The sequence below is a fragment of the Anomalospiza imberbis genome, chromosome 2, assembly GCF_031753505.1.
Source record: "Anomalospiza imberbis isolate Cuckoo-Finch-1a 21T00152 chromosome 2, ASM3175350v1, whole genome shotgun sequence".
NCBI classification, from domain to species: domain Eukaryota; kingdom Metazoa; phylum Chordata; class Aves; order Passeriformes; family Viduidae; genus Anomalospiza; species Anomalospiza imberbis.
In genome coordinates this window covers 83,417,587-83,441,457 of record NC_089682.1, presented here as the reverse complement: position 1 = coordinate 83,441,457, position 23,871 = coordinate 83,417,587, and the positions used below count along the sequence as shown (strand labels likewise).

At 42.0% G+C, this 23,871-nt stretch overlaps 1 protein-coding gene across 2 annotated transcripts in view; it reads left to right on the top strand.

The window, feature by feature from the left end:
• The window catches only part of WDFY2 (WD repeat and FYVE domain containing 2), a 59,721-nt gene extending 37,006 nt beyond the window's left edge, over window positions 1-22,715 (top strand). For both annotated transcript variants that reach the window (XM_068182108.1, XM_068182109.1), the window contains exons 4-12: window positions 5,707-5,761; window positions 12,276-12,426; window positions 13,854-13,966; window positions 14,876-15,002; window positions 16,882-16,987; window positions 19,630-19,731; window positions 20,389-20,519; window positions 20,857-20,965; window positions 21,599-22,715. In XM_068182108.1, coding sequence (XP_068038209.1) covers window positions 5,707-5,761; window positions 12,276-12,426; window positions 13,854-13,966; window positions 14,876-15,002; window positions 16,882-16,987; window positions 19,630-19,731; window positions 20,389-20,519; window positions 20,857-20,965; window positions 21,599-21,628 — 924 coding nt within the window. In that variant the 3' untranslated portion in view covers window positions 21,629-22,715. The remainder of the gene's footprint in view (window positions 1-5,706; window positions 5,762-12,275; window positions 12,427-13,853; window positions 13,967-14,875; window positions 15,003-16,881; window positions 16,988-19,629; window positions 19,732-20,388; window positions 20,520-20,856; window positions 20,966-21,598) is intronic.
• The last annotated feature ends 1,156 nt before the right edge of the window (window positions 22,716-23,871 follow it).

The following is a 23,871-nucleotide window of genomic DNA, read 5'->3' as shown; positions in this document are numbered from 1 at the left end:
GGGGGCATTTTGTTTTGAAGAGTCAGAGGATTCTTCAGAGTAAATGGGGTCAAATATTTTCCATTCTGAAGCTAAAAAAGGTAAATGAGATATGCAGGTGATAAACCTACACGTGACTTTGGATATTTATAGGGTTATATTACCACATCTAAGGCAGATTCTATTTATTGCTAAGCTGGGTTTTTCTTTTCCCAGCCTTCTGGATACAAGTATATAGGAAGGGGGAAGTGCTTGTCTGTGTGGTTTGATTTAGTCTTCTGTAAGCTGCAAGCATTTGTGTGCTAGGGAAGAAACACACTCCACGAATTTGTACAAAGGATGAAATATTTTCATCTGTAGCAAACCTACCACTTACTTGTAAGAGTAGCCACAACTGTAATGTGCTGCAAGAAGTGGTGGAGCTGGGAATGGATGAGCAAGGGGAGCCCTGTTCTGAAATCCCAGAAATACTGGGGTGTAGAGAACACCCCCAGGTACTCGAACATGGGTTACAACCTTTCTCTTGAGGAAAGGATAAATTTTCTTTCCTGGGCTCAGCCATGATGATTAGTTTAGCATAGGAATACATAAGCAGGACACATTGACCACAAAATAAGAGAGCTTACTCTTACTGCAGCAAGGTGACCTTAGTACCCTTATTTTAATTTCCTCAAAGGGAAAGTACAGGCAATTTGCTTGAGCAGCTTGAAATATTTGGGAATTAGTCAGCTGCTCCACATGAGCACTTCTATAGTGCCCAACACACTTGTGTATGCTGGGTGCAGGGCCAGACAAAAAACCATCCAACCATACCAATAAAACCTTGACAATTATTCTGTACCTTCACTTTGGCTAAAAAGAAAGGACTCCTGGTAAGGGCTGTGACCTGATAGTCATGAGGATGACACATAATGTTAAAGTTGTTTTTTTTTTTTACAGTGCAAGGAAGTACTTTCAGGTGCAAATGGAGATAAGAAATGGAACTGCCTTTTTTTATTCTATGTGAAATTTTTGTAAGCTGTATGGATTTTGGTTATAAGGGTGGCACCTCAGGAGTGCATATTCTGCATTTTGAGAAGGAAGGGCAGCACTGCTGGCACAGAAAGAAGTTCCAGAAAAGTCACCTGAGGTGAGCTTGTATGGCCACCTCTTTTGTGAAACAAAAAGGCAGCAAGTTCTGCTTCTACTGAGAAGAAGAGATTGTTTTTAACCTTTAGTCACTTCTCAGCATGAGAGCTGCACAAACATTTGTGCAGCATAGCACACCTTTATCTTGTGTAAAGATTGTCTAGCATCTTGCTTGAAGAGTGGTGGCACCTAATGTAAAAAAACCCAAACTTTCTGTGATCTGGTTTTTTTACAGTTGGCAAACCTTTTTTTAGAAGAAATGACATCTTAGGAACTGCTTGAAATCCCTTTTGGAAGCCAAAAGACTTTATCCTGGACATAAATTCCTTGCTCAGAACTGGAAAAAATATACTTTAATGGCAGCAAGACTCTTAAGATAGCACAAGAAACAGAAGAAAGGTCTTCCACTTGCAATAAACAGGAGACTTCCACTGCCAAAATGAGACTTCTCCCCTCTTTCATCCATATGAAAACTCATTTCCTAGCTAAAGTTAAGCATTAGGTTCTGCGGCCAGTAAAAGAGAGATGAATTGCCTTTGGATGAACCCATGTTAGTTTTTCTAGAAACTGTTATGAAATGGCATAAATTTCTTTCTCATTTTTGGGGAGATTGAAATGAGGGATTTAGTTTTTAGGTAGCTGAAGATGAATTAAATTTATCTTTTTTTTGCTGACCATGCCTAAGTCTGTATGAAGCTATTACACACTTTGAGCAGAGCCACAAGGACAACAGTACACCAGAATAATCCCTTCAGAATTTGCCCTTGGAGATAATACTTATTAAGATAAATACATCTTCCTCCTCATCTGATTGTGCAGCTGTCTACAAGTGTGACCATTAACAGTATTTTGAATACCTGAGACTGAGTCAGGCTCTACCTGCTGATGTACAACCTTCCCCTCTGCTGTTGTGGGGAGTTTAGTATTTTTTACCTCAGGAAATGAAATTATATAATAAATAAAATGAAAATGCTGTCATTATTTATAGAGGCTTGGTTTTTTTCCCAACAGATACAGATGTAGTGTCTGACAGAAGATTTAAGAGTTTTCATTCTCTTCCATTTCTGAAGCAGGTTTTTTTGTTCTCTGGAAGACCTGAGAGTGCAGTCAGTCACTTGTGTTAACAGGATAAAGTCAAGCCTATAAGGAGATATGTAGTGTGTTGTCAAAATGGCATAATCTATCAAAGAGCAGACTGTAAGTTCCCCAGGGTGGGAACTAGTTGGGCATGGGTAACACATAACTAATATATAAAAATTATTGACTCAGAAATGGATTCAGTTGCTTAAGGAGAGTTCTCCATTTTGCAGTACATCAGTTGGCATATACCTGAAGCTCTGGGAAAGCATGGATCTTCCTTAGTTCCTGGGCCATGTCACCCAGCCCCATGGCCAAGGAGTCGAAATTATTTAAACAAGATGCTGATACTATTTCTAGGATGAGGTTTTACAGAAGTCTTTTGCTCCAGAGAAGTTTGTGGTGGGTGTATGTGTTTCAGTGTGAAGGAGGTGTGCTGCACAAAGGAATAGTTGTGAGTTTTTGTACATCAGTGGACAGCTAGATTTTGACAGTCTTCAAGAATTCTCCTTTGTGCTTTGTGAAAATTTCCTAGTTGCTGTTGTAATAATAAGCTCACCTGAAACAGGCAGGAAGACTGAGCATTAACGTTTTAAGTATGACAAAAAGGTAGTAAAGTAGCTCCAAAAACATCTCTGAAGGATAAAGAGTGATCTTGCCAGAAAAGTTGATTTTAATCCCTGCAAGGAGGGTGTTTGGTATTACCATCCTGAGCGCTCTGATGTGTCCCAACCCCTCCTGTGCAAAAGGGTTGCACAGGACTCAGAAGTCTTTCTCTGTTCTGTTAACAAGCACTGACTGAGCTGTGTAGGTGACCCCAGCTTTTCCAGCTCATTAAGAAGAGCCAGAAGCTGCCTAATGAGAACTGAGCGTCAGCAGCTCTGAGAGGAGCAAAACATCTACGTAGGCAAGGATAAAAAAACAGCTCCTGCTGGTGCAATGTTAAAGAGATGTAGTCAGTGTTTTTGTAGTGCAGATGACACATTTTATGTGCAATAGGGCATGAATTTCTTGAGCAAGGTGCCCTGTGCTAAAATACCTGTCTAGTGACACAACTAATGCATTTGGCCTGAAGAAGGAGAGGGCAGTAAGTGCAATGGAAGAACATGAGAGATTGTAAGGGCAAGCGGGGAGACCTGAAGAGAGAATTGAAAATGCATCAAAAATTATCATGTGCTTTCAAAGAAGAAAATTATATGCAAGAAGTCTTTGGGGTAAAAAAAAATTATATCCAGTATTTAGGTTAACTGAAACTGAGTTTATCTTTTACTATATTTGTCTTTATTTTGGATGGAGCAGTGTGTTGATAGTACATAGCTGTGGTTTATATTAAAGAATACAGTGGTAATCAATACTTGGATACACATTACAAACCACTTATGTTTGATTTATTGTATTATAATGGAGATATTCAAAAGCCTTTTCAGTCTTCCAATAAAACTGTGGGGCTCTTTGGATCATAAAACAGAATAGCAACATCAAATTTGTTGAGAGAAAAATGCAAATAAAAGTGAGAATGCAATCCACTCTCTAAATCCCACCTGAAGTCACCAGCATCTGTGTGCCACTGCAGTCAGAGACAAGGACAGCCAAATTGGTGGGAAAGGCAGACATATCTTCCCATCAGGTGTTGCAGCAATAATAGCAATTTCTCTTTAGGTAACAACAGCAGAAAGTTAGCATTCTAGCAAAGGGTCCTGCTTCAAATAAGCTTTGTAGTGAAGCATTTCATGTGGTGATACAGTATTCTTGAGGCTGTGGTTAAGGAAAAAAGTTCCTTTGTTAGTAGCTGGAAAGGTATAGCAGATTTTAAACTTTCTGTGGTTTGTAGAGCTAGGGTCACCCTGGTATAGAAATCCAGCTGACTTTATTTGTTACAGCGGTTTAAGTAACACTCCCCACTGTAGTCCTCAGCTGCCAGAGAAACCTACTTGGAGCTGGAGCAGATTAAGGAAAGGAAGATAAAGTAGAGCAATTTAAAAGAATGTATTTGTAACAACTTTATGAACAACATAGAGAGAGCAGAATACATAGCTGCCTCAATTCACTCACAGTTGTTTTTCTGGAGGCTGGGATCTGTAGATGTTCCACAGATGAGTACTGTAACCTCTCCACCTTGGTGCCAAGAAGTAGATGTGATGTATTTGAATAGTCCTGGTGCTGAAGGCCAGGCAGATTACCTCTAGTGACCCAACAGAAAATGCAGAGTGACTTCCTTTTAAATTGTACTTTGGAAACTAGGGGAAAATACTGGCTTGTTGGGGGTTTAGAATGTCTTTTGCTCTTTTGCATTAAACATTTGGTTTGCCTTAAACATAGTGTGTAGGCTTCTGAAGTCCAGTTTTCTCTAATGCTTTTGGCATGTGCCCAAGAACATTTCACAATGATATGTTTATCAAATTCGCTTATCTTGTGTTTGTAATGTTTATTTTAGTTTTCCATCCTATTTCAGGTTAAATGAGTTAGTTTTTACTTCTTCTGTCCTCTGGGCAGATTAGCACAGGGAGTTTCTGTGTATCTTGCTATAAATTATTAAAATGATGTGGTTTTACACTCCTTCATTTTTTACTTTGTGTTTCTCTAAATATATGATGTATGTACATAGATACCTGACAGCTCTCTGAAAGCTTCTGCAGTGCTGCCACAAAGCCTACCTTTTGCTTAGGTGTTTCCTCCAGAGAGATGTTACAGGAGTTTGGTAGTGGCCATTCTGTTTCCCCAATTTTGAGTAACTATTCTCTTCAAAACAATCTGCAGGAACATGCAGGTGGTCAGTGTGTTTAACCACCTGGGGCTTTTCCAGGAGCTGAGGCTGACATGCAGACTCTCAGCTGCCATGCTCAACATTTCCCATGCAAAAGCCATATTGGAAGTTGAACAGCAGCACCAAGACAATGGAGCCTGTCCCTATAGGTCTGCTCTTGCCTGGACACAGACAAGTTTGGGTTTCTGTTTGTCTGAAGCACTGAGAGGCTTTTTAACAGAAACCTGAAATGCATTCCATTCCTATCATGTGTTGTTGGTACCTGGACTGAGCAATTTGGAGGGTCTCTTACATATTTATATTGCATTTCCTGAGTGTTCAGGTTGGGGTGTAGTTAGTGTATGCACACACATGGATACATGTGTATACGCAAATGTACACGTGGGCACACACATCTGCGCACACGTGCAGCTTTCTGCCCAGGCAGTCCTGAGCAGCAGGTGTTCACCAGGTCTCAGGTTCCTTATTTTGTGGCACCTCAGCTCACAGCCAGTCATTTCTGTCAGATTTTTTGATTTCTTTTAAAATTGCTCCTCTTTTATTCATTCCATTCAGAAGCACTCATAATATTGTCTTAGGCAGCTTTAAAAAGTGAAATACTTCAGGGGTTTAGGTACTCAAAGTTATTAAAAGTATCCATAGGGCTGTGGTTATGAAGAAGGGAGAGCTTACCTAGGCAAAGTATTCAAATGTAAACAGTCTCAAATACTTTACATCTCTAAGCCCTGTTTCTTTTGTTTTTTCTTTCCCTCCCTCAGGAATTCATTTTATCGGAAGATTACAACAAGATGACACTAGTGAAAAGTTACCAGGGTAAGAACCATGATCCATGTTAATTGGTTTGTATTGTCATTAATTTTTGTTAATGTTTTCTTAAGGAGTATGAATGGAAAAGTTTTCCTTGCAGTGATAGATTTTTTTTTTTTTAACTAATGTAAATGCTGGTTTTATCAATAGATCTATAATGTGCTTTGTTCTGAGATTACAAGATTTTTAAAAGAGCCATTTCATGTTCTGTTTTTCCTTTTAAATGTTCCTTTGGAATATCACAGTAGACAGCAAACCATCCACATTTGGGGAATAGGAGTTTTAATTTTCAATCTTCATTAATCCGGTGTATCTACTGAAACAACTGAGGGAACTAACCCATCTTTTAAGGCTGAAGCTTTTGGGGTTAGTCTGGTTATATTTCAGTAACTGTCAGTTCCATTAACCACAAGATTATCAGTGAATACCTCTCCTAGTAAAAGGTCAAGAAATGCCAGTCCGTACCTTTTCTAATTAGAGTCTGGTGTTCATTAATGTGATGTTTTCAGAAACCTAGCTATTTATCCTTTTCAAACATCTAAAGGACACTCTTTTTGACAGGTATTCTTATAAAAGTAACAAATACATATGACAATTTATTCTTCTTTTTTTTTTGCTGTTAGACTAAGAGATGGAATGATATTATATGGTATCATATATTGTATACTAAGTATTATGTTTCTGTATAGAAGCCTCTGACATGTTAGCTTGGCATTTCTCACATACATTTTTAAATGCATCCTTATGCATATATTTTGAGGTTTAAACCTTGAAAGATTGAGAGAGTAATTTAAGTCTCTAAATGGATGCTCTGGGGATCACTTTGTAACATTTAAATTTTAAGGTATGAAGAGAATCTTGATTTTTGCAGAGCGTGGCTAACATGTGAGTGTTTCATGAATGTCTGGTGTGTTGTAAAATTAAGCTAGAATGCCTGCATTTTTCCTTAGCTTGTAAAAACTGAAGAAGAATATCCAGTGATGATAAAATATATATATATGTGAATCTTAAGATTGCAGCAGTCTAACTGTACAGGTGTTAAGTATCCAAATTTGTGATTGCTCTGCAGTCACCAAAGTTTTATGCAGCTAAGTTTCATTTTTAAATATTGTGGCACTAAAGAGGGTGAGCTGAGATCTTTTCTTTTGTATATGCAGAACAACATATGCATGAGAACAACTTTTTTAATGAGTTCTTCAGTGAAAATGCTGAAAATTTTGGAAGAGGGGAATGGATTTCTTGGCAGTATTTCAGAAAAGCTTGTTGGCTGTGACAGCCCACTGAAGGTCTGGGCAAAAACTTTCATAAAATTAAAAAAGAAGGAAAATGAAAGCTGTTCTTTGTGGCTTTCTGCAATATGCCAGATGTTTTGCAAACATTAGAGGAGGCCTTTGGATAGGAAGTTGTCATGGAGAACATCCATGGGTTGTCCTGGGGGGAAACCCAAGAGCTCAGATTCCCCAAATATTGGAGAGCAAAGGATTCTAATAATTGTCCACTAACATCAGTGGAGATGTGGTGCAGCTGACCACTCTCCTAACTGGAGTCACCTTCTTCCTAGCCTAGCTGTCTCACCATGTGAAGGTTTTTCATAGGATCATAGAATGGTTTGGGTTGAAAGGGGCCATAAAGATCAGTAAGTTCCATCCTAGCCTACCTGTCTCACCATGTGAAGGTTTTTCATAGGATCTTAGAATGGTTTGGGTTGAAAGGGGCCATAAAGATCAGTAAGTTCCATCCCCCCTGCCATGGGCAGGGACAACTTCCACTAGACCAGGTTCTCAAAGCCCCATCCAGTCTGTCCTTGAACACTTCTAGAAACGGGGCCTCCACAGCTTCTCTGGACAGCTTGTGCCAGTGTCTCACTGCACACACCTGCACAATTGCAGTGAACAGTTTTCTGACAGTGCAAGGCAGGAAAAATGAAAACACCCAATGAGATTCCCCACTGTTTTCAGGGCACCAATGACCTGGGGCTGCCTGCTGCTCCACAGCATGGTGCCTCCCACCACCCCCCTCCAAAAAGACATGCTCCTGGATTCTCCACTCTCATACCAGATGTTGCTAAAAGAGTGTAGCATCCTGTCTGCCTGGTCCTTGGGCCCATGCTGGAGGTCTGGAGTGCTGGGGACACATTGCAAAAGTGAGGTGCTCTGTGAGCTGCTGTCAGTCACAGGATCCTGTAGTTCCATTGGTCCACACAGTGTTAGGCACTTTCATACTCCTCTTGCTACATTTGCCTCCAACCAGAGCACTGGATCTGGGCTTACCAGCAGCCTCACTGGGTCCCAAGTCCATCTGGCACACAGCAAGGAGGAAAGAGCCATGTTTTCAACATGCTGTCTGGGAGAATATGCAGGGAAGAGCATTGTAGTCCTTTGGGTATGGATATCGAGATCCAACAGAGATGCATTTTCCTCACATGGTCCAGCAGGACTACCTCCACAATCCTATCCCTGCAGTGCACCTTTCTCACATGGCCATACTGAATTTTGGGGTTGGTATAAGCATCTTGGTAAAACCCTGGGCAAGGAAAAATTAAAATTAAAAAGGAACAGATGGTTTTGTTTGGTATGGTGGCCTTCTAGTGGTTCATTTGCTAAAAGTCTTACTTTGAAAAAGTTTTGCTTAAAGTTTTCAAGTAAGACCTTTTATCTTCTTCAAAAGTATTTTAGATGGAGTAAGTAACTTTTATGTAGCCTACAAAGTGGCTAAATAGTGATAGTAAGTGGCTTTAGCTGAATCATGCTGGCTGGTTTTGTATTCGCTAGCTTTGTAAATGGTCAGTAGTGCTCTTGTGCAGTGACTGGACTGTTGATCATCTCCCACAATAAGGCATTACTATAAATAGCTGAGGCTGCTGTAGTGATTAAAGAACATTTATTGTGTCTTGAAAGGCCATGAATATGTTGGCTAAATGATTTTCTGGTGACAAAGAACAACAGCACGTGGATAGGCTGTGCTTTGGTCTTGGTTGGGGTGTACAGCCAGGTCCGGTGGCTTATGTACAGTGTACGTGGCTGGACATGCTCTGTGGAGGTTTTGCTGCAACAGTGTGTCCGGAGTTGTGAAATCTTATTTCTTGAAAGGGATCTGAATGCAGAGATGGGGGATGTGACACAGGATTAGTCAGGACTCCAGGGTGGGTCTTGTGGCATTAGCCTCCTGCAGGCACTGACTCATTCCCTTGCATAAGGAGGAGTAGTGCAAGCATTTGATCAGTGCCATTTGGGATGCCCTGGGAAATTAATTTTTTTCATCGTGTGTCTGTCTCTCATCATCCCATCTTCTTCAGTCACAGCACCAGCTGAAGGTGTAGACAACCTGTGCTCTCTTCCTGGGCAATGCCTCCTACATTCCTCCAAGAAACCTTTCCCTCCCCTCAGCACCCTTGGATTCCAGCCCCCTCCAGCCCCTCACTATGGCCTAAGCTGGTCCATATGCCTGTTGATGTTTCCCATTCTTTTTGGCCTTCTCTGCCCTGCTTCCTGCAACTGGACCATCTTGCTGTGCTCCCTCTGGATGAGATAACAGCTCCTGGTTTGTTTATTTATTTATTTATTTATTTATTTGACACATGCTTTTTCTGCCTAGCCAGATTTGTACATCTGCTTCTGCCCCATGCTTCGTGCAGCTTGCCTGTTTCAAGAGTGTCCCTCCAGCCCTCTGATATCAGGCTAGCTCATGTCATGCCCTTACTTCTGCTTTCCCCTAAGCACAGCCTCTTCACTTGTGCTTTTCTTGCTCATGCGAAGCTTTTTTTTCTTCCTGGCAATTTCCACCTCTTTCTTGGTGTTTGCTCATACTTTTTACTGTTGTAACCCCTCAGAATAGCTTCTTTCCCAGCATTGTGTGGCTGTGCACTGGCCATGCTTCTCAGACTTTTGCCTTTATGCACAGCACTGACCCTTCATTTCGTTTGCTGACATCTTGCTATGCACCTCCTGGCTGCTGCTTCTTCATTTCTCTGCGCACAGCCTCTCCATCCTCTCTCCAACTTGCTCCATCCTCTCTCCAACTTGCTCTTTGCATAGTGTTTGCTGCTGCTTTCTCATGGAGGAAAGCAGCCACCCTGCTCCCTCTGCCCTCCAGCTGCACATGGACTTGTGCCCTTCTCCTCTCTGCTGCTTCCCTCCCTTCTGTGCCACATAATTTTCCCTCCACAAATGACTCTCTTCTCATTCTGGTTTACACAGATCTGCTCTTGCCTGGTGCCTGTTGAGAGTTTTCCTGTGCTGTGACCACATTCACACTCCATCCCCCATCTCCGTCCTGCTGTTGTTACAAATTAACAGCTTTGGAATTCTTTGCTCCACATTTTTTCTGTATACAAATGGTGAGCAAATCTTCAGTACATGAAGGGCCAGCTTTTTGTTTGCTGCTTCAAGACGCTGAACCTGTGTTAATCCTAGGGCCCAGATCCCTTCCTTGCTCTTCTATCAGCTTCCAATCTTGTGATATTTTGCTTTTTTAAACCTTACACGAGTCAAATTCCCTCTTAACGGCAAGTGACTTTCTATTTGCGTTTGTCTTCTCTTTGCTCCTTTATTTAGATGATCTACACTGTGCACTTTCACTTGCTTGAGATATATCTGCCATCAGTGCATGTGTGGTTGTCCACCAGCTAATATGTGCAGGTGAACAACAGAGTGCTGAATTGAAAGCTCTTTTTGGGAAGGGAAGATAAACAAAGCTGTCATGTAAACCCCATCAACCTCTTGGCAAGTACCATTTTTCATGTCTAGTCCTTACTTGCCAGAAAGAGCTGCCTCAGCATCCACAGGCAGTACTTCTATCAAAAATTACAAGCCCCATTTTTTAGAATTTTTAGGAGGTAGAAGGAGATTTAGGAGAGTTGGGTGATGCCAGCTATCCTCACAACCAATTCAAACCATAAAAAGCTGTCACTAGCAGTAGCATTTGCCACATGCTGAGAAAACATTCCTGGACAGGCCTTGAGCACTCTGATCTCGGCCAGCTTTGCACATCCCATGGAAATGCATTGGTGTGTCTGTGGCGTTGGTGGTTCACACGAGCTCCTGGATTGTTTTTGAGCCCATGAGGTGCCGTTGGCAGCAGTCATGTCCCTCTCCAAGTGCAGCACTCCACTGGCTGGTGCAGGTGTTCCCAGAGAGAGCAACACATGGGTAAAGACAAGTATGAGCTACCCAGGGGGCCACTGAGTTTCTTCCCAGAGAATGCAAGGGTAGAGAGGAGATGGGATCTATTTGAAATAGTTCAAGTGACCCCTGGATGGTCCTCATCCTTTTATCTGGAATGTGAAAGTGTGTGGAAATGACAGCCAAAATCTGAGGTCTTCTAATGGGCAAGGGTGAAAGCATCTGGGCACAGTTCACACCTGAAAATTTGGTTTAGCTGCTAATCACCATTATGGCAAGTTGTGTCAATACATGTATTGACTTTTCTGCTCAGGGAATCAGTCTGAAAAACAAGTGTGGATCAGGGCTGGTATTGGCTCTTGGGAGCCGCCTCTTCTTTCCTACTGGTAGTTCTCCCTTGTGGGGTTTGAACACAGCTCTCCTATACGCTGCATATTTGTATAGGGCAGACAGCAATCTTCCCTTACTGTTCTGAGGTGATTCTCTGCATTTCAGATGGAGGCTTGGGGCTGGTTTTTAAGTTTCTAAACATATTCAATCTTTTATTGTGTCAGCTTTTACACAAACAAATACAAGCAGTCTGTTTTGTGTGACACATGTTGCTGTGTTTTAGGACAGTAATCAATAAACCAATAGGGCTGTAGATTGAGGAGTATGGCATTCACCATTAAGTTACAGCTGGAAATAGTTCTGTAAGTCTTTCCCGCCACTTGTTATATTAGAATATCAGCTCAATCAGCACTTCATGACCAAGCCCACTGGTCATTCATACAAAAAAACATGCGTTCCCTTGTTTTAATGAAAACCTTTTGATGGCTTTATTTTGGTAGCAGTAGAAACTTCTTCAGCTGTTTTATGCATCTACCACAGCTGTGATATTTTCTTTTATTTAAAATTTATTCCAGTAACCTTTTAATGCTGAAACTTCCCTTTGGTGCAGCATTGTGCCTGTGCTGTAACTCATTGTTCTGTTGGGGTACCACAGCCCAGATCCACCAAAACTTCACAGCAAGAGAAGCAGCAGTGTAGGCTTTTTCACTGCTGTCAAAAAACTAGCTCAAAGAGCTTTAAATGGAGCCCCAAGTCCATTCCACAGTGGCACCTTTGTTAGTGATGATAAAATGATGGAGGGAAGACTTGTGCTGCTGTAGAAGATAAATGACTGCAATAAGCATGGAAGGAATTAAGTCTTGCTTCCTTGCTTTCTCATGCAAACACTGAACATTCAGAGCAGGGACCTTACAAGCTTCCATGGAAGCTGATGTCAACAGGATTATAAAACACCAGCTGCTTCTGTGGGGAAGTGTGAGTGGAGGAGTTGGGTGCAGTTGGTATTTGCAATGGTTGTCTGCCCCCATGTTCTTTGCAATGTGATTATACATCTTCTGCTTAACTTTCAGCTCATCAAAGCAGGGTCATCATGATTCTGTTTGTCCTGGAGATGGAGTGGGTGTTGAGCACTGGACAAGACAAACACTTCACGTGGCACTGTTCGGAGAGCGGCCAGCGGCTGGGGGAGTACCGCACCAGCGCAGGCGCCTGCGGCCTGCAGTATCCTTTGCTGAGCTCTCGGTTCTATTTCTGCTCTTTGGCACTCAAACGGCCCTTTTAGTTTATTTGTCTAGTTGTCCTCCAAATTTGTGCCCTGTATGGATTCAGTGCTTTGTGAGAGAAACTGTTATTTAAAGCCAATTTAAAAAACTGTCAGTTCTCCTTGCTTTGTCTCCTTAATGAGTTGTGGCATATTTAGGTCTAAGCATTTTTGAGCACCACAATGGGCTATCTGCAACCTATTGTGGTCTGCTATTGTAATAACTATGGATACGGCCTTCATTTAAACATGCAGTGCATGCTTTCTTCAGAGAATTAATGGTAGCAAAAGTAGGTTAGGTTGGTGATCAGGTCAGAGTGCTTGTGTGTATGCATGGTAAAAATTAAATTACTTTAATAAAAAATAATGAGCACTTGTCCTTCACTCTGGAACTACTCACTATGTATTGGGAATTTGGGTTAGCTAAAGAGTAAATTACTCCAAAAATGGCACTCAGGTGGCTTATTCATGTAGAGCTGCCCCAGCTGCCTGACAATAAAAGAAATATTAATTCAGCTTTATAGCAAATGAAAAAGGAAATGGAAAAGTATGAGCTCTTAGGCTGAAAACAGGGGTTAGCATAAACAGACTTTTTAATGCCCCAGAGTGTATGTGGTATAGATGGTGCATGTTTTGCTAATTCATGAGAAGTGATACTGACTGAAAATTATTGTTTCAAGATGGACTTGCTTTATATTATCTGGTAATTCAGCCAATCTAAATGGCAAAATTACTAAACTTACTTTCTAATATAAATATATATTTATAAATATTTTTGAAAGCAAGATGCAAGAATTTGCCCTGTGTTCCCTAAATCTCGCTAGAGAATGGCAAGTTTTGACTGATTACAGTTCTGGAGGACAATTTAATTTGGGTCATCTGATTATGATGCAGGGCAATGGAAGCAGTGGAAGGGAGAATCACTGGCAAATACTGCAAAAACATTTGGCATAACCAGGAACAGGTTTGGGGTTTTTTGTTCTGCAGTGTCCTGTGTACTTAAAATCAGTACTTCTTTGTATTTGGTATAATTTTGGGTAGGGAGAGAGTGGATACCATCCAACTCTAGCACTTGAGTTTACAAAGCCTGAGGGGACACTTATGCTCATGGTGAAGGGCTACTTCAATGGTGTTTCATAACAAAACCATGAATTGTGTCCTAGAATAGTCTTGTTTTTCCTCACCCAGGGATACTGCATTATTAGTATGAACAGGTTTGAGCATCATTAAGATGAACAGGTGCCTGAAAGTACACTCTGAAGACCTCCTTGAGACTGGAGCACTATTCACAAGATTGCAGTATACTCATGTCAAAAGAATTAACAAGCCATGAAAGGAATGCAAAGCTTGTGTAAATAGTATGTTTTCCTCAGCATCTATCCTTCAGATTTGATGTGGAAACTCGGCATGTGTTTGTTGGTGACCATTCTGGACAAGTGACCATCCTCAAACTAGAGCAAGAGTCTTGCAGCCTTGTCACCACATTTAAGGGACACACAGGTAAGGTCTCAGAAGGAGACCCAGAAAGGTGCTCAGGAGGGCCTTTATCTGTGTTCAGAATCATGATGTTTTGACTGTCCTAGGTCCTAGTGTGATACACTAGGATGGCTTGTGTCAGTGCTTAGCATGGAAGGGACATAGCTCTGAAACTGTCCCAGCAGTTCAGGGAAGCTGTATTGGTAAAAAGAAGAGTGATCAGAGCTCTGAGAAGAACACATCTATGGCAGAAAATGCCAATCAGTAGCTGCTAATTAAAGCAGAGTGAGAGTTGAACAAGTTGTGGTAGTTCTGGGAGGGAGAAAGGATGTTGCTAAAGGCAAAATTTGTATTGGCAGACACGTCATCCCAAGTGGAATAGGTACAGCTTGGAGGCACTAAATGCTTGTTTCACTGCTGGGATTTGTGCCCCATCACCCTTTGAAAAGAGCAACCCTGGGTATGATCCTACCATCCAACAGAAGAAATGCTGTCATTCCTCAGCATTTTTTCTTTATATCCCTCCTCTCTAAGTGCTAATAGCTCAAGATAGCACAATGTAGTTCAATGCTTGGGTACTGAGAAGATGCCCATAGCATTCCACATTTGCTTCTTTTTTAATCTTCTAGAAATTATGGAGACGGAAAGTTGTGTAACTCCCACTGTGACCATTCTTCTTCCACACTTCACTGCTCAATGGATTCACCTATGCAAATGTCAGTGAAGCCCTGTGCCCACAGAAGAACAGGATGGAGTTTCAGTAGTTTTTCTAGACTGTTATTTTTCCACTGGAAGGCACATGGTTGCATAGTCTTTGCCAAAGAGATATGCATTTTAATCACTCCATATTTTTTGTTGTATCTTTATATTTAGCTACCTTCCAATCTTCCACTTCCTGTAATAAAATGACTGTTGTGTGTGTTCCTATTGCAGGTGGTGTCACTGCTCTCTGCTGGGACCCAATACAGCGAGTTTTATTCTCAGGCAGTTCTGATCATTCCATTATAATGTGGGATATTGGAGGAAGAAAAGGAACAGCCATCGAGCTGCAAGGACATAAGTATGTTCAAAGCCCTTCCTCCTGCTTTTATAGGAGAAAAGCTAAATTCAGAAGCCACATCTGGAAACAAACAGCCCAAAGGTTACAGTCTTCACAAGCCTCAAGCTTGTATATGTGACTCCCTGTGGTCTGTATACAGCAGGAATAATTTGCTTATAGTAAGTTTTCCAGCGTGGGGCCCACAGGCTATTTTGAGTCTGCAGAGGGTGGTGAAGGAAAGCACAACATCTGTAGTCCTGAAGGTGTTATGCCAGAGCCTGTGCCTTTGTTGGAAAGAGGGGGCTCCTCAAATGAGAACAGCTGCAGGGAAATTCTTGGGTTTTAGGTGTCAAGGTCTTTCCTTCCCCTAGAGGGAGCATCGGGCTTGGAAAATAAATCCCCTTTTCCTCCTGCTCTTTCACCTACAGCCTAAATTCGAAGTGATGTGCTGTTACCTTTAACTGTAGCAGCCTTCACATCTCCTCAGTGCAAAGAGGCATCATCTTTGCAAGTACATTTGCATAGCCACAGATGTCTTTGAAGATGGGTATGCCCATGCTGGGCATTTATTGTACATCAGAATGGCTCTAGTGGCAATGACTCCTCACCTTTTAACTCTGGCAATACAACAAGTTGGTTTTAGAGTATTGGGACTGCATACATGTGGGACTTGCATGCAAGGTCTGGAGATACAAAATCCCATGGTGGTTTTGAGCTAATAGTTTCTTATATATTCATGTATTTCTTTTGAGTGATGTTGCACTCTGCTGAGAGATTGGGATGCCTCTGGGATTTCAGAACAATCCAGAGCTCTAACTGAAATTACCAGATCAACCTCATACCCTACCAGTGGTGCTTGCTAATTCATCACTGCTTGATTTATTGCTGTGGAGATTAGCTCTAATATGAACTTAGCCTCTGGACCTTAATCTGTGAGATGGCTGTCAGCTGGAATTGTACAACACCACATCCTACACGTCCTTATGGTGCCTCTGGTGTCTGCAGGCAGGCACTGTGAAGGGTGGCACTGTTGTCCTGAACTCTCCTCTGAATACATTCCCCTCTTCAGGTTCAGCCATAGGCACAAATAAATGTGTTAGCATGCAAGTCCTTTTGGCAGACAAGACCAGTGGTGGTAGCAAAGGAAACCAAATCTTGTGGATGATTTCCAGTCACAGTATGTTCAGTTCCCGTGTCTTCACAACCTTGTTTTTTCCTTAGCAGTGTTGTAGAGTCCTTATTTCCCAGGTTGTAAACAGCCTGATATGAGGCCTGAATTTCTGATTTTTATGAAGGACTGAGCCCATCTTTGGGAGTTAAGGCTGAATTGTTCCTCCCATGTTGTTTTTACATTAAAAGAAGAAACAGAAGCACCTAAATTTTTCACCTTATTTTGAGAAGGCTTAGGAACAATTCAGTGTCATTCCTACATTATTTTTCATATTCCTTATGCTTCTTAGTGTCAAAAGAAAATCTTCAGTAGTTTTTCAGTGATTATTTTCTAGATGTTGCAGAGGTCTACAAAACAAAGCTGTTACCGACATTCTGCCAAGAAGGTATCTTACCTGGGGCTGCATTTATGCATCCAGATGTGCCTTCAGAAGCTGCAACCCTGCTGAGGCTTCCCCATGCAGCTGGGACCTCCTATCCCAGGAACAGTAAAGAGAGTTACCAGAACCGGTCTTTGCTTTTGTGGGTGCTGCCCAGATGAGCAAAACACTCAGTCTGGTCCCAGTCTGACAGCAAAGACTGATTTGCATCTGATGGATGCCATGTGCAATGAGTGGTGGAGGGAAACATATGGGCAAACAAATGGTTTGTACTGCTTTATTGATATTCTGTGCTCACTTGTGCGGTAGCCATAGGTGGTTGATTGCTAACTGTCTTGTTTCTTTCTCAGTGATAAAGTTCAGTCTCTCTCCTATGCTCACCACACTCGGCAGCTCATCTCCTGTGGTGCAGACGGGGGAATCGTCGTCTGGAACATGGATGTTGAGAGGCAGGAGGTAGATGCTTAGTTCTTGTCAGTTTGGTCTGAAGCAGTCCTGGGAAGAAGGGGCCTAAAATGTGCAGCTTTTAACCTAAACAAGATCATTCCAAGCTTTAAAAACATTTGTGTACATGCTCCAGTTGTTATAGAGCAATTATGTCGTGCCTTTGATAATATGGTACAGGGGAAATCGGCTGGCAGAAATTTGTATTAAATAGGCTGCTAAATGGCTCTTGCACATTACATTACTGCTCTGAAAGATATTCTGTAAGGAGCATATTGAGATGCTCTGCTGTATTTTTCAGCACATCGTGAGAAATATCAGTTCAGATGTAAATGGTTGTGGACTGATTGATTCATTTTTATTTTAAAAAAGCAAAACAAGAAGTCTCTTGGTCATCTCTGGAGAAACACAGCCCAGCATTTTTTTTTCCTTGATAAGAGAACATAAGTCTTCAATCTCACCTGCTACTTGGTCTTGATGTAACCACATAGAAGTGGGGTAAATAATAGCTTTGCTGATCCAGACAGTAACACTTCACCCACACATTCCTAATTGCTTTTGTGCTTCATGGCCAACAAATATGAGCGGGTGCAAAAACACTCCCCGGTCTTTGGCACTGTGGGAGCAGCGCCCACTTGGCAATTTCTGAGTCCTGACTCAGAGAGGGGGGAGCGAGCTCTGTGCTGGCTGAGTCAGGCGGCAGGAGCTGCTCCAGCCCTGCTCAGGAGCTTGGCAAATCCTGGTGCCATGAGTCACAGCAAACCTGTGCCCTCTTCCTGCAGGGGGTAGGTCAGAGGAAGGCTTTTGGCAGCATGGGCTTTCACCAGCTTTGCTGGTTCTCAAGAGTTGTGGCCTGCATGGATTGAGTGTCTCCCTTGAGGAAGAAAAAACGCTAAGTGGAAAACTTGATTTTAAATAAATACTGAAGTAGGCATAGGCAGAAACTGAGCTCCCTTTTCAATGTGAATTGGCATTCCAGTTGACTCTCTTTAATTGCTAATCCAAGAGCCAAGTATGTCATCAGCTCCTAAACTGAAACGAAAGCAGAGCAGTTTCCTCCTTCCCAACAGATGTTTCCTTTTTGCTGCAATTCAAACATCCAGAAATGAAAACCTTTATTTATTTGCTGCCTTCAAAAGGCTACAGTAAGGGTTAAGATTGGCTTGTCACCAAATAGGCAGGAATACTGTGAGAAGGCTGGTTTAAAATATAGAGGAGGAATATTATTAGCTAAATAAAGGCCAAGCAGCAGGTGCTAATGGTGCACAGCTTTCCCAGACTATGGCTATGTGAGCTTGTTCTTGTTATCAGCAGCACAACAGGGTGTTCTTGGTGCTGAACCACCCCCAAAACATGAATCGTTGAGATTTTAATATCAAACCTTGGTTTTGTGTCCTAGATCACTTTCTTTTGGATTTTGGCTTTTGTATCCTTGCCCTTATTTAAGGATTTTCTCCATGTGATATGTGCTCAGTGATCATTTTGTTACTATTGGCTTTTCCCACATTACTGAGATTGTGTTAGAGTCACTTAAGCCATTTTAGCCCTTGATTCTTTATTTTCAACTCAATTTTTAAAAAGCTGTAAGAAGATGTTTGAAAGATGTTATAAGCTGTCTTTCTGTTTGACTACAAAGTGGTTACTTGTCACAAACAAAATGTTATCTTCATCTGTAGTGTTCAAATGCCCAAGAGACAGAAAGTTATACATAGAGATGTAAATCTGTAGGCATTAAAAAGAAAGACTGTTGTGGGTAGAAAATACAAGGCTCTTCCCCAGCAGAATGAAGTGCCTTCAGAATAACTGGCAGAAGAATATCCAACAGGTGATTGCTTTATTGCTGGGAGTCAAAGTTATCCTGGGAGCTGAGGGTCTCAATCTGTCCTTAACTTACCTTTGCCTGGTTTTTCTATTGTTTTTAGTTCTTAATCTCAGCTGTGTTTCTTGCAATTTTAATTTGCAGCATGTGAGAAACCCGTGGCTCTGACAAGACAACTGCAGTTTGTTAATAACACTTCCTCACAAAGTATTAAACAATATTTAGTGTTTATTTAATCTCATGGGTTGATGAGGGAAAAGAGCTTAGGTTTGGTTTGGGTCTTAGGCTGGTTCAGGTGAATCACATCTTTCTCATCTCTGTGTGTGATTTGTAGCATGGGCACCTCTGACAGCACCTCTTAAGCTGTTAAAAAAGAAAGAATACAAAAACCCCCAACAACATCAGCATTTCTCATAACTTCCCTTTCCCTTCAGACGATTTGCTTGGCTACTGGAAATACTATCTGCCCCCAGTTCCCACCAGAGGCAATAGCAGATGGTAAATGCTGTCCAGACGGGACAGAACAAAATAATTTTATATAAAATTGGGTTGTTTCTGTGGTCTTATTATCAAACTCTTCTTCATGATTTGGATGAGAACTGTTTCTCCCATGTCCTTCCAAGCTGAGCCAAAAAAGACATCCCAGGGAACATCATCTTGTCATCATCAATAACAGTCAAAATGGCATCTTGTGAAAATGGAGATATTAAATCAAGCTTAGCTGGCCATATTGCCACACCACAACACATGTTTTTTGTCCTCCCTCTAGGCTCCATTGGAATTTTTTCTACTTGTTGCTCACTTCCACTTTCATGTTTATGTGTGTGTGTTGCAGACCCCGGAGTGGCTGGATAGTGACTCCTGTCAAAAATGTGACCAGCCTTTCTTCTGGAACTTCAAGCAAATGTGGGACAGTAAGAAAATAGGTCTCAGGCAGGTTTGTATGTGCCTTCTGGTGTGTTAACATGGTGCCATCAGATTTTTCTCTCATAATGGATTCTAGTAATCTTTTTCCCCCTAAAGCTTTGAGAATTTGCATTTTGTTCAAATGCAACAAAATGCATTTTTGCATTTTGGGACAGTGGGTTCCCCTCTGTGTCTTGATTTTGTGGTTGAAAGGAACACACTTGTTTTTTTCCAAACAATCCCAATAGCAAATGCATGTAATAGGCCTTGGGCTGAGTATATCTGGGGTCTTCCATGACTTTAGCCATGGGGGACTTTGCTCATTGTTAGTCCACTAAGTTACAGAAAGAAATTTACAGCACAGAGACTGTGCTGGAACCAAAGCTGTTTTCAGTGAGATTGGATAAACATCTGTACCTGCTTAGGCTGTACTGGGAAAGGCTTACTGGTCTGCTTGAAACATGCTGTGTTTTCCTGCCTAGTAGGAGAGGGCTGCAGATTGCAGACGTTTACTAAAGGGATGTAGAAGTGCTGCAAGTGCTCATGGAACTTGAGAAATGAGGTGTCTGGGGCAGAGTTGAGCTGCGTCGTGTCTTGCTGGAGTGAGATGGAAGAGCCAGTGGACCTGAGCAGTGGCCTGGTCTGGGTTTGTGGCCTGAGATGTCTTCCTGTCTGTTGTCTCCTGCAGCATCACTGCAGGAAGTGCGGGAAAGCCGTGTGCGGGAAATGCAGCTCCAAGCGCTCCTCCATCCCGCTGATGGGGTTCGAGTTTGAAGTGAGGGTCTGCGACAGCTGCCACGAGTCCATAACGGATGAGGAGTAAGTGTGGACACTGAGCTGGCTTGCACTCCAACAGGGGAACGCTCCTGCAGCTGCAAGGGCCTGGGTGGGTGCAAGGCTTCAGGAGGGAGCAGCCTGGCACGGTGGTCCCTGGGCTTTCTCAGCAGGATAAGGAGGAGATGAAGCCAGGAGGGATAGACAGCCCCTCACCCCTGTCCCTTTCATGCCAGAAAGGTCTCAAAGTGCTGTTTTACAGAGTGGTTGCTGAATTAATGGCTTACAGCAGCAGTCAAATACTATTTTCCTCAATAGAGAACATTTTGGGGGGAAATCCTGCAGTTACAGTCCTTGCTGATTTTTGGATTTCTTTCTTCAGGCGGGCACCTACAGCTACTTTCCATGACAGTAAGCACAACATTGTTCATGTACACTTCGATGCCACCAGGGGATGGCTGCTGACCTCGGGGACAGACAAGGTTATTAAGGTAGGAGCAAGGAATGTGCTCTACCTCCCGTACTTCATTTCCCTTCCCTCTCCCATGGGGCTGCATACCTGCCTTCTTCCACCCAGAGACTTCTCACTTGGGATTGGGATTAGGATTTCTGCCCAATAAGGACCAGGGAGGTCTTGGTCTGTGAAGTTATATCCTGAAGGGGCTGGGAGAAGTGCTCACTGTAGCTTTCCCTTGAGGAAGACCAACTGTTTTTCAACATGCCAAATCTCAGTGTGGGTAGATAAAGAAATAGCTAAAATAATGACTAAGGTATAACAGTTTGAGTAATTTAAAAAAGCAAAACCCTCACAATGTGTTATGATCATTGAAGTTAGTAATGTAGTGGGAGTTTTTTTGGTTTCTTTTAAGGCCAGCTATGAACCTGGCTCATACAGGTGAAAGCTGGTCACATACAGAATGTCATTCTGTCAGCCTACACCATTCTGACATAAGTGCTGGACAATTAAATCAAATTACTTCAGACTTGTTGCATCCACCTCTAACAATGTTGCCCCTTTTAATTAAAGAAAATGGGTGCAAATTATTTAAAGGTTCTATTTTTACTGGATTTTATTGTCTTTTACCATTATTCATTATGTTGTTTTATTTTATTGTATTTAACAGTTGTGGGATATGACACCAGTAGTGTCTTGATGTTGCATCAGTGGAACTTGAAAGGTGATATTTACAGAAGAAATGGATTTCCTAACCCTAATTATACTGCAGAAGATAGATAACACTGGGCACATACGGCAGATGAGAAAGGAACTAATGTGTTTACAACTTTATGTCCTCTGCTTGATCCAGGCTGAACATTTGCACGAAGACTCTTTCCACTTCTTCTCAAAATATACAAGAAGGTATTTTTTTAACTAACATTTTGTACGATCTGACTTTGGTTGTCTTGAGTTTGTTTGGAAAAATCTGTGTGCAGTGCAATTTTTAGTTTTTATATTTCAGTATGTCAAGATACTTGCTGCTTTGTACAGAGGGTTCTTGGGTTGTGTCTTCCTCTGTGAGTTTTTGGTGTCAACAGACTGTGTAAGGCAATTGGCTCTCCATGCAGCCAGTACCTGTTGGTTTGGGGTATTTCTGCTGACCGGTCTCTTTCCAGAGGAGGAAATCCAGGCACGGTCTCTGGGTGCATCACCGAGGAGCTGATGGACTATTGCAATTCCTAAAAGGGCTCTACCATCTACTTGTCCTAGTGGGCATCATCCAGAGAGCCCACTAGGACATTTATTGGTCTGTATAATCTGCCTGCCTCTTCCTTTGCTGCACAAGTCACAGAACCAGGGGTCAGGTTATCGAGCAAGAGATTTCTACAGAAAACTGAAATAGTTTTCCAGCTCAGAGCATTCTAAGGAGCACATAGACTTGTTTGAGTTTGATGATGCTGACAGTCTGATTCAAATGAAATTATTGGCAACAGGAACTTTTGGGAGTGTGTGCATGGAGGGGGGCAGATCTAAAACTGGTCTAGATCTGAAAAGTCTGGTTTATCTCTACCTCTACCTCTACCTTGCACAGCAACATTTCAGCATTTATACCTGTCTGTGTTGTTGAAGATGAATTTTGTTCTTCCTGTTTTCCATATGGTTAGTCATATTTATTTTTTTAAATGCCGATGTTTTTATTATTTTTCTCTATAGACCCAGAAGTGATATTGCTGAATGATGCCCACTGTCCTGTTGTCATACTTTACGGTTTCTCTTAAAAATAAACAGTATTCAAAAACCTGGATTGACCAAAATTACCTTTTTAGAATGACATTGTCAAGGTGAATAGACTAAAAAAGCCCTTTTTTCCAAAGGGACCTTCTCTGAAGAGCCAACTCTCCATTCCATTAATCCATGTTACTTTTTAGCATGGTATTACACTTCAAAGAAACTGGTATAGAGAAGGCTTTCCTCCATCTCCTGTTTCAGCGGGCCTTGTGGTTGTGGCTACTGTGACACAGCACATTGGTGGTGGTCAGTCTTGCTCTGTTTTGGACTTCCCTTCTTCCCTCTGTAGTGGGGAGGACATGACATTTGCCACTACAGAGCACATTGCTACCTGGGGAAGCTTTGTGTTCTCTCTTGAGAGAGAATGCTGAAAGAAAATAAAGCTTCTCCTTTGTTTGCCCAGCAGCAATTTACTTTTGAGGGGAAAAAAATGGTTACCTGCATCCATAGCATTAATCCTAGCCCAGTGAGCTGCTGCAGTAAAGGGTGAGTAGACTTCTGTGTGCACATCACAGGACTGCTGTGTATTTTCAGGGAAAATTCTCTTTTTGAACATCTTGTAACGTTTGATGAAGCATTTTGCAGTCGTGTTCTCTGAAATAACACCACCTTGGGTTTACTGTTTGTACAGTCTGTTGTAGGTTCCCCTCTAGACAGCATATTTTAAAACATATTTTCAAATATAATTCACACAGTAGTATTATTTTTCCAAGTTGAAAGTTGTTTTCTCAGTCTTCCCACTTTCTCTCCTGGAAACTAGATACTTGTTTCCTCTTGGTATGCTTTTCATTACACCTTGTGCATGTTTTCTGATGACTGAAGCGTTCCTGGCTGCCAAAGCTATACATGATGAGCAAGTGGCCTGCCATATTTCTTTCTACCTGGAGAATACATATAAAGCTTTGCTGGACTATGGTGTTCCATGTTCCCTTGGGCTCGGGGCCTTTTGGCCAGAGACCTGACTTGTGCTATGCAGGGCGTGCATCTCATGGTGACAGAAGCACGGGCGCACCGAAGTGAATTTAAATTGCTGTTTAGTGCTCAGTTCCTGAGGAGACAGCAGTGACACCAAGGCTGGGACTCTAGCATGAATTGTGCTCACACTGATGGAGTGATGGAGTCGGCAAGCTGAGGATGTGCCCCTGGGTCAGCACCTACTCTTGAACATGC